At 44.6% G+C, this 16,566-nt stretch overlaps 1 protein-coding gene across 50 annotated transcripts in view; it reads left to right on the top strand.

Moving 5' to 3' along the window:
• Clasp1 (cytoplasmic linker associated protein 1) overlaps nt 1–16,566 on the top strand; it is a 233,127-nt gene that overhangs the window by 136,193 nt on the left and 80,368 nt on the right. For 14 of the 50 annotated variants that reach the window (XM_028879821.2, XM_037211523.1, XM_037211517.1 and 11 more), the window contains exons 20-22: nt 10,270–10,377; nt 11,899–11,925; nt 13,951–14,118. In XM_028879821.2, coding sequence (XP_028735654.1) covers nt 10,270–10,377; nt 11,899–11,925; nt 13,951–14,118 — 303 coding nt within the window. Of the gene's footprint in view, nt 1–1,179; nt 1,228–1,703; nt 1,728–10,269; nt 10,378–11,898; nt 11,926–13,950; nt 14,119–16,566 lie in introns of all 50 variants that reach the window. The other 36 variants (XM_037211502.1, XM_037211521.1, XM_037211515.1 and 33 more) reach the window with 4 other exon arrangements.

The following is a 16,566-nucleotide window of genomic DNA, read 5'->3' as shown; positions in this document are numbered from 1 at the left end:
TTGTATTTTTATAAACGTGAGATAGTCGATCCACCCCCAATCCGGAGGACCTGGCTTAATTGTAACCCGAGAACCAGGCTACTCATTCGTCCCATTAGGGATTTCAAGGTTACTGCCAAGCTGATGTTCTGAAGCGCTTTGAGATTGGAAGCATGGGGACGGAAAGGTAGCCAAAGAAGGTGCCACTTGTTCCCTGTCACCATGAGCAGGCTGTGCAAGTGGCCAGTGACCTTGTGGTGATGGTAGCCGCCTGACTCAGACACAAGCTGAATGGTCAGTGACGTTACCTGAAGGTCCTTTGTAAATGATTGTCCTTCAAGGTAGAAGGACGTAGAGCTGACATATGAACACTGTTCACCTGAGACGGGGTTTGTCCTGGAACCGAGTGGCCAGGCAGTCCAATTCCCCTGAGCTCAGACATTCTCTTGAAAAGAGGCCCAGTCTGGGTTCTCTTCTTCCCCATGGTAACTACTGCACCATTAATATGTAAGTATTAAGGTGTGGTTTGTAATATTTGGTGAAGGGAGAAGCCACAGGCGCTCCCTCCCATGGTGAACAAGTTGTAAGTATTTACAAGGGTGTCAATACTTTTGGTCTACTTTTACTTTTTTTCTTTTGTTGTTTGTTTTATTTTTGCTTTTGTTTTTGAGACAGGGCCCTCCTGTGTAGCCCCAGCTGGTCTGGAACTCACTATGTAGACCAAGCTGCCTCCAGCTCACGGAGATCAGCTTGCCTCTGCCTCCCATAAGGTGTGCCTGGCTCACCTTTAGTATTTTTAGTTGGCATTTGCTTGACTGGTTTCTGCCAGCCGTTAGTAGCATATCCAGGCTCCTTACTTCCTTGTGTACACTGGGGTATTTAGTTGAGGCCTAATTAGATTCCCCGAGTGCTGATGAAAGCCCCAGGAGTTTGGTCTGGCACCAGACGGACGACCCTTCAGCAGCACTGAGGACATTCTCTAGCACGGGGCCTCCTCCCTAGACAAGAGTGCAGCACTGACTGTTCCCTCCTTCCCCAGTTCCCTTGGCCTCGCCCCACCGCCACCCCCACATGCTACTTGAGCAAAAGTGAAGCAGGGCATAGTTCTGACGCTGCGTCCAGGCCCCACTTAGGTTGACCGTGACATGCGACTTGTAAACGTGGAGCATTAAAGCTGATAACCGTTTTCCAAACTTCTAGAGTCCAGACACGTGAGGGAAGACTTGGAGTACGTAGGCCTGGATGCAGGTACCAAACGCGTCAGCTGCCGCTGCTGCTGGGCGTGTAGTTGGGATAGGCCTTGCTACAGCCTCTCAGCTTCTCACTGATTCTGCTCTTGGGGTGACTCCTTAGAACCTGGACTAGTTGCTCCTCTACGCCCCTTCTCCTGCTAGGACTTCCAGGGACTGGGAACTTGGAGGATAACGCAGTTGACGCAATGGAGAGCCTGAGCCACACGTGTCGACTGTGGCACAGCTGTGGGTCACTGTTCTGTTTTGCTTTGCAAAGGCAAATCCTGTTCCTCCAGACTGAGCTAACCCTGCTGAGGGCACACTTAGCGGGCTTCCACCTCCACTCTGCGTTTGAACGTGTTTCCCTTTTGGCTTTGTTTGAAAGTGTACATTTTGCTTTTTGAGTAGCTAATAACATTCTGCTTTTTAATTTTCTGACTGTCACTAACTGTTCCCTGTTGTCCCCTCCCTTGTTTTTTAATTGGCTTAAAGACGGTACTGCCACTAAAGCGGAGGGTAAGCGCTTTGTCTCTGTGATTGAGGTGTGTGTCTCTCTGGTCCTCTGTTCCCACCGAGTGCTTCCTGGTGCCCACGTGTCCTCACTGAGGTCCCTGCATGATGATGTGTTGCACGATGTCCCGCCCTCTTTCTCACTCTGTCCCCAGCGGCTCCTGGCCCTCCCTCTACCTCCGCTCTCCCCCCTTTCCTGTTTAATCTTTGTTCTGGTGAATCAGGGCACTGAAGGGTGCTGAGGGTGGCGACAGTGCCGAGGCCACGCCGGGGAGGAATATTGGACGTCACCTTGTATGCCACGGCCTTGGGGTGTGTTGCTCATGACGCCTCCACATGAGCTTCACTTTCTTCTTTGTGCTTCGTGGGCCCCTCGGGTTCGTCTCTCCGGTTTTGAAAGTGAACGTCCGTGTCCAGTCCTCGGGTTCAGTGTCCTCAGCCATAGACATTCTTAACGGTGCTTTCCTCTCCTGTGAAGAGCAGCACTGAAGCACGCGGTGCTGTTTTTATCTGTGTCACTGTCCCGTGCCCGTTAGTTCATTTTCACACACCGATCCTCTCACCGGCCACATGGTGACAGCCCTCTCCGCTGAGCTCTGCAGTCCACACCCGGAGAGAAATGGCCGCGTCCCCGTCCCCTTGACGCACAGTTTAGGCCAAGAAGCTCCTGCTGAGTTCTTGCCTTGTTCTTTGAACTGGACACAGCCGGTGGACTCTGTACTCACCTTACTTTAGCATCTGTTAGGCAACGTTATCCTTTCCCAAGATTCCTGGGTAGGAAACAGGATAAGACTTCAACAGTTGCATTAAGAGAAGTGTTGCCTGTTTGAGACGGTGGCTGGGACCCCCAGCCCTCCAGATAATGCCTTCAGCAATCAAGAAGAGCCTGTTTAGTTTGTAACTGTGAAATGGCCACCATGGAAAGCAGTCTAGGTTTGAGCAGGATAGCTTTCTGTAGCTTTTAAAGTTTATTTGTTATTGTGTATGTATGGTGTGTGTATGGACAATTTTCAAGGGAGTCAGTTCTGTCCTTCCATTATGCGGAATCCCTGGGGATTGAACTCAGGTGTCACACTTGTATGGCGAGAACTTTAACCATTGAGCGCTCTCACCCGCCCCAGCCGAGTCTTCTTGTGTATGCTCTCATTTTGTTTGAGCTGGGATCTCATGTAGCCCACGCAGGCCTCAAACTCTCCATCTAGCCAAAGTTGACCTTACAGTCTGATCCTCCTCCGGGTGAAGCCGAAGTGACAGTTGTGCCCACCACGCCCACAGGGTTTTGAGCATGCCGAGCCAGCATTTTGCCAACCAAGCTACATCCTCAGCCAGACTATTCCTGAGGTCATAGTCGGGGTTCTTGGGAGTCAGAAAAGAGGATAGGCTTACATTTTTTTGAATTGCATTTATTTACTGGTGTGTGTGTGTGTGCACACGCTCAAGTGTAAGTGTGAGCACAGAAGCGAGAGGATGACTTGTGAGACTAGGTTCTCTCCTTTCATTGTGTGGCCCAGGGACTAAACTCAGATCATGAGACTTGGTGGCAAGCACCTTTACCTCCGAGTCATCTCGCCAGCCAAGGAATAGAATTTTTAAGAAGTGCATAGTCCCAAGATCCATATTTCTCAGATATGTCTCATGATAAGAATTACCTAGATGCTTACAAGAGAGACAGACAGATAGACAGACGTCCTGGGTATTTCCTCTGAAGATACTGATTAAGTCAGAAGGATCTAGAGAACCTGAACTTGAAGTCTTGCTAGTGATTCTCAAGGTTGGACAGATGTGTGAAATGGATGGACACCCAGCTGAAGCTTTTATTTGGATTAACCAAAGGCTGTGGCTGGGTGTAGTTTTGATGCTGTGTGATTTGTTCACAGATAGTAGTACTTTCTGGTCCTCCAAAGAAACTATCCTATGTTTCCTTGTCCTAGATGGAAGGGAAATGGAAAACGAGAATAGAATAGAAAGAATGGAATAGAAAGAATAGAATAGACAGAATGGAATGGAATAGAATAGAATTTCATGTCGGTCATTTGCAATAAAATGTCTGTTTTATTGCAGTTGCTGCAATAAAATGTCATGACAAGAAGTGACTTAAATAGAAGGAATTTGGGCTTTGGATTCCAGAGGGAGAATCCATAATGGTGGGCGAGGCGTGGAGCAGGAAGTCAGAGATCACATCTCAGAAGGTCACAGTTCCCAAGGAGCCTCCATGATGGAGAACACAGATGTCTCTGTGCAGACAAGCTGTCCCTAGTCTGTTGTTTCAGCTGTGAAACTCAGAGAGCTGGTCATGCTAAAACAAGCTGCCAGTGGCGAGAAAGGGCTGTTAGCTGTGTGTGATAGGTATGCTTTCAATCCCACCACTCGGGAGGCAGAGGCAAGTAGATCTTGGTGTGTTCAAGGCTCGCCTGGCATATACAGCAAGTTCCATGCTATCAAGGGCTACATAGTCAGGTCCTGTCTCAAGGTGGGGTGGGGGCGCAAATGCAGCAATACCACTTGGTACCCTTCTCGGGGTTTCTCATCTGAGCTGCTGCTGCTGCTGCTGCTTTTTCTTCTTCGTCTTTCTCCTCCTCCTCCTCTTCTTCCTCCTTCTCCTTCCTCCTCCTCCTTATCCTTCACAAATTCATATGTGTAAGGGTTTACATGCACATGTGTGTGTTGAGGCCCAAAGTTGACATCTAGTGTCTTCCTCATTCACTCTCCAACTTGCTTATTAAGATGAGGTCTCTTGCTGAACCCAGAGATCTCTGATTCTTTCTAGTCTGGCTAGCCAGCTTGACCTGGGATCCTGTGTCTACATGCCAACCTTTGGATTTACAAGTGGCCCTTGCCTGCCTGATTTTTATTTGAGTGTTGGGGATCCATATTCTTGGCTTTGTGCTTGAGTAAGCACTTTAGAAACTGAGCCATCTGCCCAGGCCTCCTGTCTTTTTGAAATCATTGTGCCTCTTCCCTTCTCTTTCAGCAGTGAAAGGGATGGGTCCTGGAGCCTTAGTATAGGAGGCCGCACTTTACCGCTGAACTAGACACCCCGCTGTGAGCCTTTAAATACCTTTTTAATAAGTCTGTTAAATATCTTAGAGTCTCTAATCCCAGAGACAGAAACAATCCAAACTGGGTGTGTGGCACACTGCCTATATTTAGTTCCAGTACTTCAGAGGCTGAGGAAAGGGGATTGCAGCAAGTTCAAGCCCAGCCCGTGCTACAGAGAGAGACCTGTGTCCAAACAACAGCCACCAAGAAAGTCAGGTCAGGTGTGGTGGCGTATGTCTGTAATTTCGGCAGGTTGGCAGAAGAGCTGCTTTCGTAGAGAAGCAACTCTTCTTTCATACTCTGGCCGCCTGTCAGTGTACTCGGTGAGGGACTTGAGGATTTGGGTGTAGGAAGTATATTGTCTGCCATGGTGCTCATGAAAACTGATGATTATGTATATACTGAGTGAATGCATGCACTTGAATGCTTTTTAAAAAAATAACCAAAAGCATTATTCCCCAAATAAATTACTTCAAATGAAAAGTTACAGTGCCTCAGTAACCTGTGGGAATAGATAACTCATTGTTTCATAGAATAGGTAATAGTATTATTAAGTTCAAGCCAGAGGTCACGTTAGGGGCGTGGAGAGATGGCTCAATGTGGGCAAAGCAGTTACCATGCAAGTGTGAGCACCAGAGTTCAGATCCTAGGCATGCATGCAAAAGTCAGCTGGACTTGGTGGTCTGCCTGTAATCCCAGTTCTTGGGAGACAGACGGGGGATGCCTAGATCAAGTTGGCTAGCTGAGTCAGCACACTCTGGGTTCGATTGAGAGCCCCTGTCTCAATGTATAATAGAGAGCAATTGAGGAAGACCCTCTGTCAACATCAGCCTTCCACATGCATGTGCACACACATTCTCATGCACCTGAACCCTGCTGTGCACACATACACACACACACACACTCACACACACACACACACACACACACACACACACACACACACACACACACAGAGCCAGGTTACCTTAACTTCTGCTGAATTTAATTAAGATTATATTAAAAAATTACATAGCCTCACCTGCCATCTATGAAAAAGAACTTAAATTTAAATGTGATTTTGCTGGGAAAGAAGCATTTAGTAGTGCTACTTATCTAAAAACTCTGAATTTAAGTAATTAGCCTTTCTTTGTGACTGAAAATAGGTCTGCTTATAAAAGTAAAAATCGTATACTTGTTTTTTAAAAGCATAGTTCTTCTGAGGTAGGAGTGTTGGCAGCAAACTGGCACAGGGTCCAGGTCTTCAGTTCTGGCTGTGTTGAGAGGCAGCTGGGCATCAGCAGAGGCTGGGTCACTGTGTTCACAAGTGAGGTGGGAAAGGTGGGCACGCTGGAGCAGCCAGTGTAGAGAGAACTGAGGCGGAATTAGAAGACTTCTTGTACAAACCTAGGAACTTGGAAACAACCTCCTGCAACAAGGCTGCTTCTTGGGATTTTAGTTGCCTTAGACCAAGGCTTCTGAGATTTCTACTCACTATCCTTTTTACCCAAGAAATGTTTATTTTCTAAATGAGTGTAGAGATATCTACAATGAGCATATAGATCAAACAAGTACTGTAAGTTATAAAGAATTTCATTTTGAAACAATTATTTGGCACACATACAGTTTTACCATTTATTGAAGATAAAAAGCACATTTGTATACAAATGAGACAAACTTTTCTGTAAAGAAGGAAATCTTGCCTGAATGATTGGTAGTGCAGAACACAGAGCGTTGTCAACACTTTTCAGAACTGATTGTTACATAGATCACCACTTTCCATAGTACAAGATGGCGTAAGTATGTCTGGGGCCATTTCGGAAATCATCACAAATTCTGTCCCAACCCCAGGTGAAATTCACTGAGAAGATTTTAGCTAACTCAAGCCAGCAAGTCAAACATTGATCTTTACAGTCAGACATTCTCTAAATAAATCAATAAATAAAGTCAGACATTCTCGTCAGTACATTCCACCAATAGACTAATATGATTTTTGCATGAGAGATGATGGTAAGAAAATTTGAGAAATCTTTACCTTGTTTCCGTAAGAGCAGAGAAATTTGTGTATGAAAAAAAAACAACAACAACAACACAAAACTTTATAGCTCATGACATACTACAGGCAGAGCCAAATGAGCGTGGCCAGAGGCTTCACTATGAGTTTGACTTTGAATTCAATTTTTGGTTTGACTATTCATCAGCTGGTTTACTGTTCAGTTTCCTCACAATCCCCACAGTTAGTTATGGGTCCACAGTAAGAGGCTTTGGGCTGCATACCTGTAAGTCAGATTTAGACCACAGCTCAGGCTCCCATGATTTAGGTAGGGTCTTTTCCAGAATAAGAATTCTTAGCAATGTTAGAATGCTGTGAAATTGGAATACTCTTCCTTGATTCCTTGAATGCTGAAGGCTTAACCCTTCCTAAATTCCTTGCTTTTCCCAGTGTCTGCTCTTTTTATCTAGATTTGGTGCATCCCTGGCTCCTCCCTCTAAGTCTACAGTTTTTCCTCCTTTGTTCTACAGTTACTGAATTACTCTTACTGTTCTCACTTGGACTGGCTTTGCCCCCTTTCACACTGTTCTGTCATTTAATCATAGTGCACAATTGAAGCATCATGTTCTCTTAGTTTGCTGTGTTGGTGCAGTAACTGGTGATTCTCTTGAAGACCACAAAACATGTGTTTTTCTTTAAAGCATCTTTAGGCACTTGTAACTGCCAACTAATTAGAGTAGAAACCAGTTCCTCTTCCTATGAAGTAGACACAGCCCGTCAGAGGCCCTTCAAACTATGTAGCTACTTCTCAAAGAATTAAGGAAAGTTTTTTTTTAAAAAAAAAAAAAAAAAAAAAAAAAAAAGGCCTTTTCAGGCTGCTCCCGTGTATAGCAGTGGGAGTGCCAGGGCACACAGAAAGCAAGACCTTGAACTCACCAAAGGTGCAAGGCATTGGCCCGAAGCCAACCAGCATCAACAAGGGACCATACATCCCTGAAGAAGTAGATGCAGGCAAACCATCTTCAGATTGTCTTGTCGTCTTCAATGTCTTTCTTGGAGAAAACAGTCTTCTCTAATCCTTTCTGACTGAGCTCTGTACATACAGTAAGCTCAAGTTTCCATCCCTGTTGTGGGGTCTGAGACACCCCCCTGCTGTAGAATTAAGTGGTCTGGGTTTGCAGTTCCCCTGAGGACACTGAATTTTCACAGAAGGAGCCACCCTTGGATCTGTCCCTTAGACTCTCCGTGTATTCTGTCAGCAGGTAGGAGAGAGGGCCGTAGGCACTGCATGTGTGAGGAGGCATCAGAGAGAGAGAGACAAAATGAACCCTAAAGGACTTTAGAGTCAGCTGTGGAACGTCAAATACCTACGTAAGGTGTGCAAAAGAAATACGAAATTTGCATTTTTTAAGTGAGTGAAATACATAGAATTTAGTGGCCAAAATGATCCCCCCCAGTTGAGAACTCACTGCCCATGCAGAGTAAGCAGTGCAGCCATCCAGCTCCAGGTGCCGGGAGTACAGGGTCCAGGTAGAAGGTGGCAAAGCTGGCTAAACCATTGGCTGACCCCTGAGGCCCGCGGGCATTCATGTTATGACTGCAGTGCAGAGCAGGATACATACGCCTGCACCACTGGCCAGCAAAAGGCAGCTTTACTGGAAAGAGACAAGAGGGCATTTTGTGTTCATATGTGTGCGTGCATGCGTGTGCGTGCGTGCGTGCGTGCGTGCGTGCGTGCGTGCGTGCGTGTGTGTGTGTGTGTGTGTGTGTGTGTGTGTGTGTGTCGGGGGTGACTGAGCCTCCAGGCCTTGCCTGACAGTCTGTCAATGAGGTGTACCCCTAAACCCAGCATTTAAAAAATCTCTTGAGTCACCGCTGCTTCCCTGTTTCTGTTCACTTTGTGTTACATGAGTAAGACAGCACAATAAAGGCAAATAAATGAAACCGTGTCATTTGAAAAAACTGATGGCTGGCATATTTTATAAACTGGGTAACTGCAGATCTACATACAAGTTAATGAAAAGTCTAGCAAAAGTCCTAAACTTAAGGTCAGAATGTTATGATTAAAAGCCAGGTGTAGTGGCTGGCATATGACTGTAAATCCCAGGACTCAGGAGGTTGAGGCAGGAGGATTGCTGTGAGTTTGAGGCCAGTCTGAACTACATAACAAATACCAGGTCAGCTTGGACTGCCTAGCAAAGCCCTGCCTCAAGAAACATTGTGTGTGTGTGTGTGTGTGTGTGTGTGTGTGTGTGTGTGTGTGTATGTGTGTATGTGTGTGTGTTTATATGCATATATATGTGAATGACACATTGTATGTTAGCAAAATAAATCTAAAAGTACTTTTTGTAATTAAAGTACCTTTGCCTGAGTATAAAAACTGAAGTAGAGCTTTGAGAGAGGCATTGTAAATTAGTAAGAAAAGGGTTGAGGAAATTTATTTGAGAATTAGACATATTGAAAAGATAAAATCTCTCCTTGGTCCATATGAAAAATCCATTCCACAAGTGTACTCACAAATTGAATAAATATATTCAAAAAATATATTTTGTAATTTTTAAATCCCATTATAATTTTAATTTTAAATCTGCAAAACAGTGGCATATGTTTCTTGATCATGCAAGTGTATTTATCCATAAAAAGAAAAGAAAAGAAGAAATTTTGAGTCCTGAGCACTAGTTAGGACCATGTTACCAAATGCTGGAGAGTGAGAGTCCTCAAGAGGGATTTAATTCTCAAGCTTCGTGGGTACGGGTGTTCATTTAAAAAGTGTTTGTGTGTGTGACCTAAGCATTACACTTGTAATAACTTTAAGTAGATTGCTTTCTCGTGCTCATTTTGCCCATTGCCGCCTTGGGTTTGCTGGGTGCCTCACCTCTGCCTGGCATGTGAACTGGACGGACTTCTCCCCTGCTGTCCTCTTCCTTGTCTGTACGTTGCTGTAACAATTACGATTTGACAGAGATCGTAGTTCTCAGAAGAATACATAATGCAGCCTTTTAGTAAATGTCCGATAGGAAATGTAGCCCAGGCTGGCCTCAAAGTTACTGTGTAGCCAAGAGTGTGACCTGACCTCCTCCTCATCCTCCTGCCTCTCCTCCCAAGTACCAGAATCACAGGTGTGTGCCACCGTACCCAGCCTACATGTCTTTATAAACCTTACTGAGGTCACTGGTTCCACCCTCCACCCCAGTGCTGTGCTTTCTCGGGGCTTGTTTCTGCCTTCTTCCTCTGCGAGCTTCCTCTGATGCTGGGATGGTGTCCGTCGTGTCCAGTTCTAGTTGGCTTATGGAGAAAGGCATTCAGTGCTTCCTTGAATCCAGAGACGCCTTGTGGGGAATTCAAAACCACACTCCTCTCTGCTCATCCTGCTGTGGTCCCTCTGGTGTCTAGCTCTCGTGGGGGACCTGGCTGACAGAAGGGCCGGCTCCCTGCGTGGTCAGCCACGTCAGTGCCCTGTGCTTGGGGTGTGGGTGCTTACACAGGTCGCGCTGGCTGAAGGTGTTATGAAAACACTGTTTCTGCTGTATCCTCCAGGTCGGATCCGCACAAGACGGCAAAGCTCGGGGAGTACCACCAATGTTGCCTCCACACCCTCGGACAGTCGGGGCCGCAGTCGCGCCAAAGTGGTTTCCCAGTCTCAGCGTAAGCAGTGTGCTTTATGCTTTGGTTCCCTTAAGCTTCCCTTAGTAGCACAGCCCACAGCTGGACAGACTTCCAGCGGCTCTGAGACACTCTGTCACCACACTGCTAGGCAGGCTTACAAAATGGAACGTCCCAAGCGTGCTTTGGTCTCCTTTCCAAGTGATGCTTATTCCATGGGCTGAGCAGCTGACTCCGAAGTGCTTGAGGACCTGAGTTTGGATTTCCAGTACCCACATAAAAGGCTCGCTGCCCTGTGACACACCTGCAGTCCCAGCACTGGGCAGGTGGAGATATCTGGATCCCTGAGGCTTGCTGCTCAGCCAGTCTAGTCTAATTGGTGAGCCTCAGACCCCAGTGAAAGACGCTGTTCGAAAAAGAAGGTAGTGGTTGAAGAAGGTACCCCACATCCTCTTCTGGCCTACACACACACACACACACACACACACACACACACACACACGAACATATCTCACACACACGCACACACACACACACACAGGAACATATCACACACACACACACACACACACACACACACACTCTAATAGCATTAGACATTACAACACATTTTCACATGCTATCCTGAAGTCTTTCAAGTCAAAACTTACGTAATCTATTTTTGTGGTATGATTTCCTGTGGGAATGGGAGTTGAGGGATATCTTAACATTTCTTTTTTGTTAGCTCTTGGCTGTGGCCTCTGCTTGGATTCCCCACCCCAGCTGGGTTAGTGCTGTGTCTCTCTGGCTTTAGAAATCCAAATGTCACCTGGATTTAGGAGGAGGTGAAAATTGCTTCTCTAGTGGGATTTAGGAGATTTGGGAAGGCTTAAATCTTAAAATTCAGGAACATACTGGACCGGACCTTGAGGCTCCTCAGTTCCACTTTGGCCAGATTGTACTCACAGGAACGGAAGCCACTAACTAGTAGCACATGATTGAGCCTACACCCCAGACTTACACATACAAAATCATTATTTTAACAATGATTTGAACGAGGTAAATATATTTACACTACAGGGGTGAGCACACGGACATTCATAGTGGGCATCCTGATTTGATATGTAGTGGATTTATCAATTCTAGATTTAGGGCCCTTAAGGATTGAGATATTTTAGATATTTGAAGATAAGGAAAGTCGTAGACAGTCAAGGGTGAAAACAGTGCGTAACAGTGTCCCTCCAGCCACTGGCATCTTGTTCAAGATGGAGGTGGGGCACAGGTGACCATGTGCTGCTTGTTTCCCTCTTGCTAAAGCTGAGAAGGTGTGCTCTGAGAGGCAGAGGGTTGGTCTTCTCCGCATCTCTTAAGCTTGGCACATTATAGATGGATGTTTCACGAACAGACCTGGGATAAATGCTAAGACTGTGCTGTGTGTAAAGCAAAGCACCCTTGGGACAGCAGCGTTTACTGCTGTGCTTGGGAATAAGCCATTTGTGCCGTGTTGCATGCTGACCTTCTGTATTGTGTTATTGTCTTTTAATCCACTTTGTGCCTGTCCTTTGGTCTGCTCTCCTAACGAAGGATCCAGATCTGCTAACCCCGCTGGTGGTAAGCCATTTCTCTTCTTGCCTTTCTGTTGCCGTTGACACTCTGCCTCAGCCATGCTCTTTGCACAATATTAATTCTCTGTTACGCTTAATCCTTCTGCATTTCCCTGTATTTCCAAATACGAGAGTTCGAAATGCATTTCTTTTTGCCCTTGACATAATTAAGTTGATTTTATGTTCAAGTCTGTTCATAATGTACATCACTGACTTCTTTTTTTTTTAAAGATTTATTATTTATTTACCACGTATATAGTACGCCTGTACACCAGAAGAGGGCACCAGATCTCATTACAGATGGTTGTGAGCCATCATGTGGTGCTGGGAATTGAACTCAGGACCTCTGGAAGAGCAGCCAGTGCTCTTAACCCCTGAGCTATCTCTCCAGCCCGCATCACTGACTTCTATGATGACTTTTCTTCCAAATTGTGGCTAGTTTAATCATTACTGGGTATTAATTTTCTTGTGTAGCCAGCCAAGTGACTCATTTGAATGATGATAGTTTAAATGTATGAGGTATAATTTTGAGGCATATTATAAAATACATTTTTAAATCTTTATAAGAAAGAGTAATTTGTAAGTAAGTGTTGTTTCAATAGAGTTTTGTTTGGTTTATTTATTTTTTTTCCTTAAAGGTCATTCTGTTCTACAGCATAATAATTTATATTTTATGTTTTAAAATTTTACTGCCTTCTCTACTTAGGGAGATAATCTGTTAAGTAAAATGTTGCTGTTTTCTCTGAGAGAATTCTGTCCCATATTTAGCTATTAATAAATATTAGCAGTCCCATTATTTACTTTTGGTCTCTGGTTTTATTGCATATTTTTCAGGGATTATGGCCCATGTGGTTTCCTTTTTTTTTTTTTTTTTTTTAATTCAGATTTTTTTTTTTGAGATTTGTTTTGAGGCTTAGTACACAGCTCATATTTATAAAATATGGGTGTTAAAATGGGGGGGGGAAAGGTGTTTTAGGATATCCACAGTTTGCATGTGAAGTCGCACATTATAAAATATTAGGCAGTTGAGTATAGTTACACAAACTGAGTTTGTGGCCACAGCATCACGGGAGAATGCAGGCGGGACTGGTTGTATATGTGACCTATTGCTAACAGATGGGTTGTCGTTGTGAGTCATGGTTGTCTGTGTGTGCTTGTCATCAAATACTCCGTGCACACGAAGTTTGGATTGCTGGCTCTGTCCCTGTCCCTGAGGCTTGCTAGGCTTTCTATAGGGTCTTTTAATAGTTATGACTTTCCCATTTCTCCCTATAATCTTGTCCTTTGCCTGTTTAGTATTTCAAAGCTATGTTGTTTGGAGTTTGTATTTATTATCTTTGTGGCCAGTTATCCTTTTACCAGTGTTTGTGCTTTTAGGTTTTTTGCTTGATTTAAGTGTGTTACTTGGTTCTTATGAGCGGTATATAGTCTCGTTTCATTTATTTATTTTATCAGTTCACGGCCTGGGGGTGGGGTATAAGTCAGTAGTAGAGTGCTTGGCTAGCACAAGGCTCAATCTCCAGATGGGAAAAATAAGTAGACCGAAAACTTCCTGTCTTAATAAATGAGTGGTGTCCAGCCACATCCATTTCAGCACTGGTAGATGTCTAAGAAGTTTGGTTGTATTCATATTTCTGTTTCTCCAGTGATTATACTTAATTTCTAGGCAATCAGCTCTTTGGGGTTGTGAGTGTGGTTAGCGGGGGAGTGTTTGCAGGGGTCTCCGGCGTGGTTAGCGGGGGAGTGTTTGCAGGGTCTCCGGCCATGTACAGAGCTGCGCTGTGGTGCAGGGGCCTCGTCACTGTCAGCTTTTCTGTTAGGAGCTCCGGCTCCACTTGCAGGGTTGCTCATGGGTCTTCTGAGCAGGGATGTTAGTTTGGGATAGTAAAAAACAGTGTTGCCAACTAAAATGCTGTTTTATATTGAATTTAATGTCTCATCCAATTCGTGTGTGAAAACTTGTTTCTTTAGTTGCCGTGAATTGTCATCTGCTTTCTGTTGACCTTTTACCACCATTTTGTTTCCCTCTTAGCTGGCAGCCGGTCGAGTTCCCCCGGGAAGCTGCTGGGCAGTGGCTATGGCGGACTTGCTGGGGGTTCCTCAAGAGGACCACCTGTAACACTGTCTTCAGAAAAACGGAGCAAAATCCCCAGGAGTCAGGGATGCAGCCGAGAAACAAGTCCTAACCGGATAGGATTAGGTAAGGATTCTCCAAGACTTGAAACCTCACGCCCAGCATGGCTGTTGTCTTGGTTATGACAGCGGGAGCTCTGCCTTTGAACTCGACGGCAGCTGTACTTAAAAACAGGCCTTTGCTTAGTGTGCTACGCTGTACAGATTGCACTGAGATTTCATCAGACCTCACAAACGTGTGGAACTTCTGCTTCCGTCTGATGGGGTGGGAATTCATCATTTGCAGGCGCTGGAGTTGGAAGGAAGAGAGCCTTTCCTATGTAGAAGCACTGTGGCTCTTCAGTTTCCTTTCAGTGATTTATTGTAGTCACTAACAAATATTAATTTTCAAAAGCATTTCAAGGCCCCTATTTTTATTTTGATTGCTAACCTAATTGGTAAAACTTACAGTAAAAGAATATATATACTTTTGACATAATTTTGTTGAAACGTGAAAGCTAGAGATGGTGTAAGTACTCACTTGAGTGCTGTTCAGTTTCTTTATAACACATATGGGTCTCGGTACCTTACAGACATGATACATTCTGACTCATATGTTCCCTTCTAATGTGAAAATCTTTCAAGATACAATACCAAAAAATTATTTATTGCCACATCTACTTTTATTATCTGTCTGCTTCATTAAGTACAGATTTATTACTGTGAAATGAAAGGACTGTTCCTTTAGCTTTTCTTGTTGGCTTAGTGTTCATATCCATTGATTCTTCTCAACGGTTTTTTCACTTGAATGTTTACTGTATACTCTTTTTTTAGACCTAAGAATTAGAAGATAAATGAAGTAAATTTAGCTTCTCAGTTCCAGACCCTTCTAATCTATTGGGAAGGGGTGGGGGCAGATAAAACTGCATGGTGTGCTGTGGCAGGTGCTCAGGGCCCGTTAGAAAGGGGACTCTTAGCTTGGTGCACTTGACCTTCTAGATCTTCTGGTGACAGGTGTCCTGGAATAGGTCCTGCTTTGAAGTACAGGGAAAAGAGAAGCAGGTCCAGAGGCGGCTGGGCAAGAAGGACTGTTAGCCATGCGGGGTGGCTGGCAGTCAAGGGCGGTGACCGGTAGGGCTCAGCCAGGGCCAGGTCATAAGGAGTGGGTAAGATTTGATTTGAACTCAAATTTCCAAGATGAAGGTCTGAATTGTCTCATCCGCTACTGAAACTCATCTGCATTTGGCTCAGGTTTGGTTTGGAAGACATTTTTTTTTAACTCTAGGTGTGACTCTTCAGCTGTCTGTTCCGTTGTTGGTTCCTGAAGCTTCTGTAAGTTGTATGTGCAGTGCATTCCACTCTGCCATCTAAAATCGTCTCTTCCGTTTAGGACATTGTTTATCAGGAGCACTACTCGCTTCAGTTACTTTTCTGGCTGTGAAGAAAGAAGCCTGACAGCGGCCCTTAGGTGGGGAGCTTATTTTGGACCACAGTTCCAGGGGGTAGCCCATCTTGTTGGAAGGCCTGTGGTGGGAATATGAGCAGCTGGTCACGTGGCACCCACAGTCAGGAATCTGAGACATGGATGCTGGTGCTCAGCTCACCTTTTTATTTAGTCCAGGACCCCAGCCCATGAGATGGGTCCTCCCAGCTCAGCTTACTCTGTCTAGAAGCACCCTTACAAACATGCCCAAAGGTATGTCTTCTTGGTGACACATCCTGTCCAGTGGACAATCAGCCACCAAGCAACCTTTTACATTCTGCTAGAAATTAGGGAATAACATAATTTCAGTAATCTCGTGTAGTTCTAGGACCTGCTGCTCCAGTCTTTACTCCGATGGTTCATGTGTATAGTAGAAAAGGAACATGTTCTGAGCTTTGAAGGTCAGTATCATGAAACAGCAGTAAAGGAGTTTGTTTCCTTCCAAAGAGCTCATATTTGAAGGTGAGGGTTTTTCTTGTCTTTTATTTATTTATTTATTTATTTGAGAGAGAGAGGGTCTTATGTAGCCAGGCTAGCCTAGAACTCAGAGACCTGCCTACCTCTGTCTCCCAGGTGCTGGGATTGTATTACCATGTCTGTCTAAAGTATTACTTTGAAGGAAGATATTTCCTTGGTGCTTATGAAGTAGATAAGTTGTACTGGAATTTTAAGATCACACATGAAGTTCCGATTGAAAGTGTTTTATTTCTGCACATTATGAGAACACACGTATAAAGATACATATGAACAAAGTGTATCTTTACACTTACCATTTATAAGGTGGTAGGTGCTAGCATTTTTCAGTAATAGATTGTTTACTGTGATCATTGAGTTTACACTAGATATGTATTTGTGTGTCTGATCATTTGGTTTACTGCTTAGCAGTTTTAAATACAGATATTCAGAAGAGGTGTAACATGTTTTAAGAATGTTTCCTAAAATCACTAAACCACTTAACTCAGTTAAAACTTACACAGTTTTAATGGCTGCTAAACTGGGCTTAGAATTTACATTAAAAGCTAATAATAGGCCAGGGAGATGGTTCTGTGGGTA

The sequence above is a fragment of the Peromyscus leucopus genome, chromosome 15, assembly GCF_004664715.2.
Source record: "Peromyscus leucopus breed LL Stock chromosome 15, UCI_PerLeu_2.1, whole genome shotgun sequence".
NCBI lineage: Eukaryota > Metazoa > Chordata > Mammalia > Rodentia > Cricetidae > Peromyscus > Peromyscus leucopus.
The sequence above is the reverse complement of the archived record's forward strand: the minus strand, read 5'-3'. Positions and strand labels throughout refer to the sequence as shown.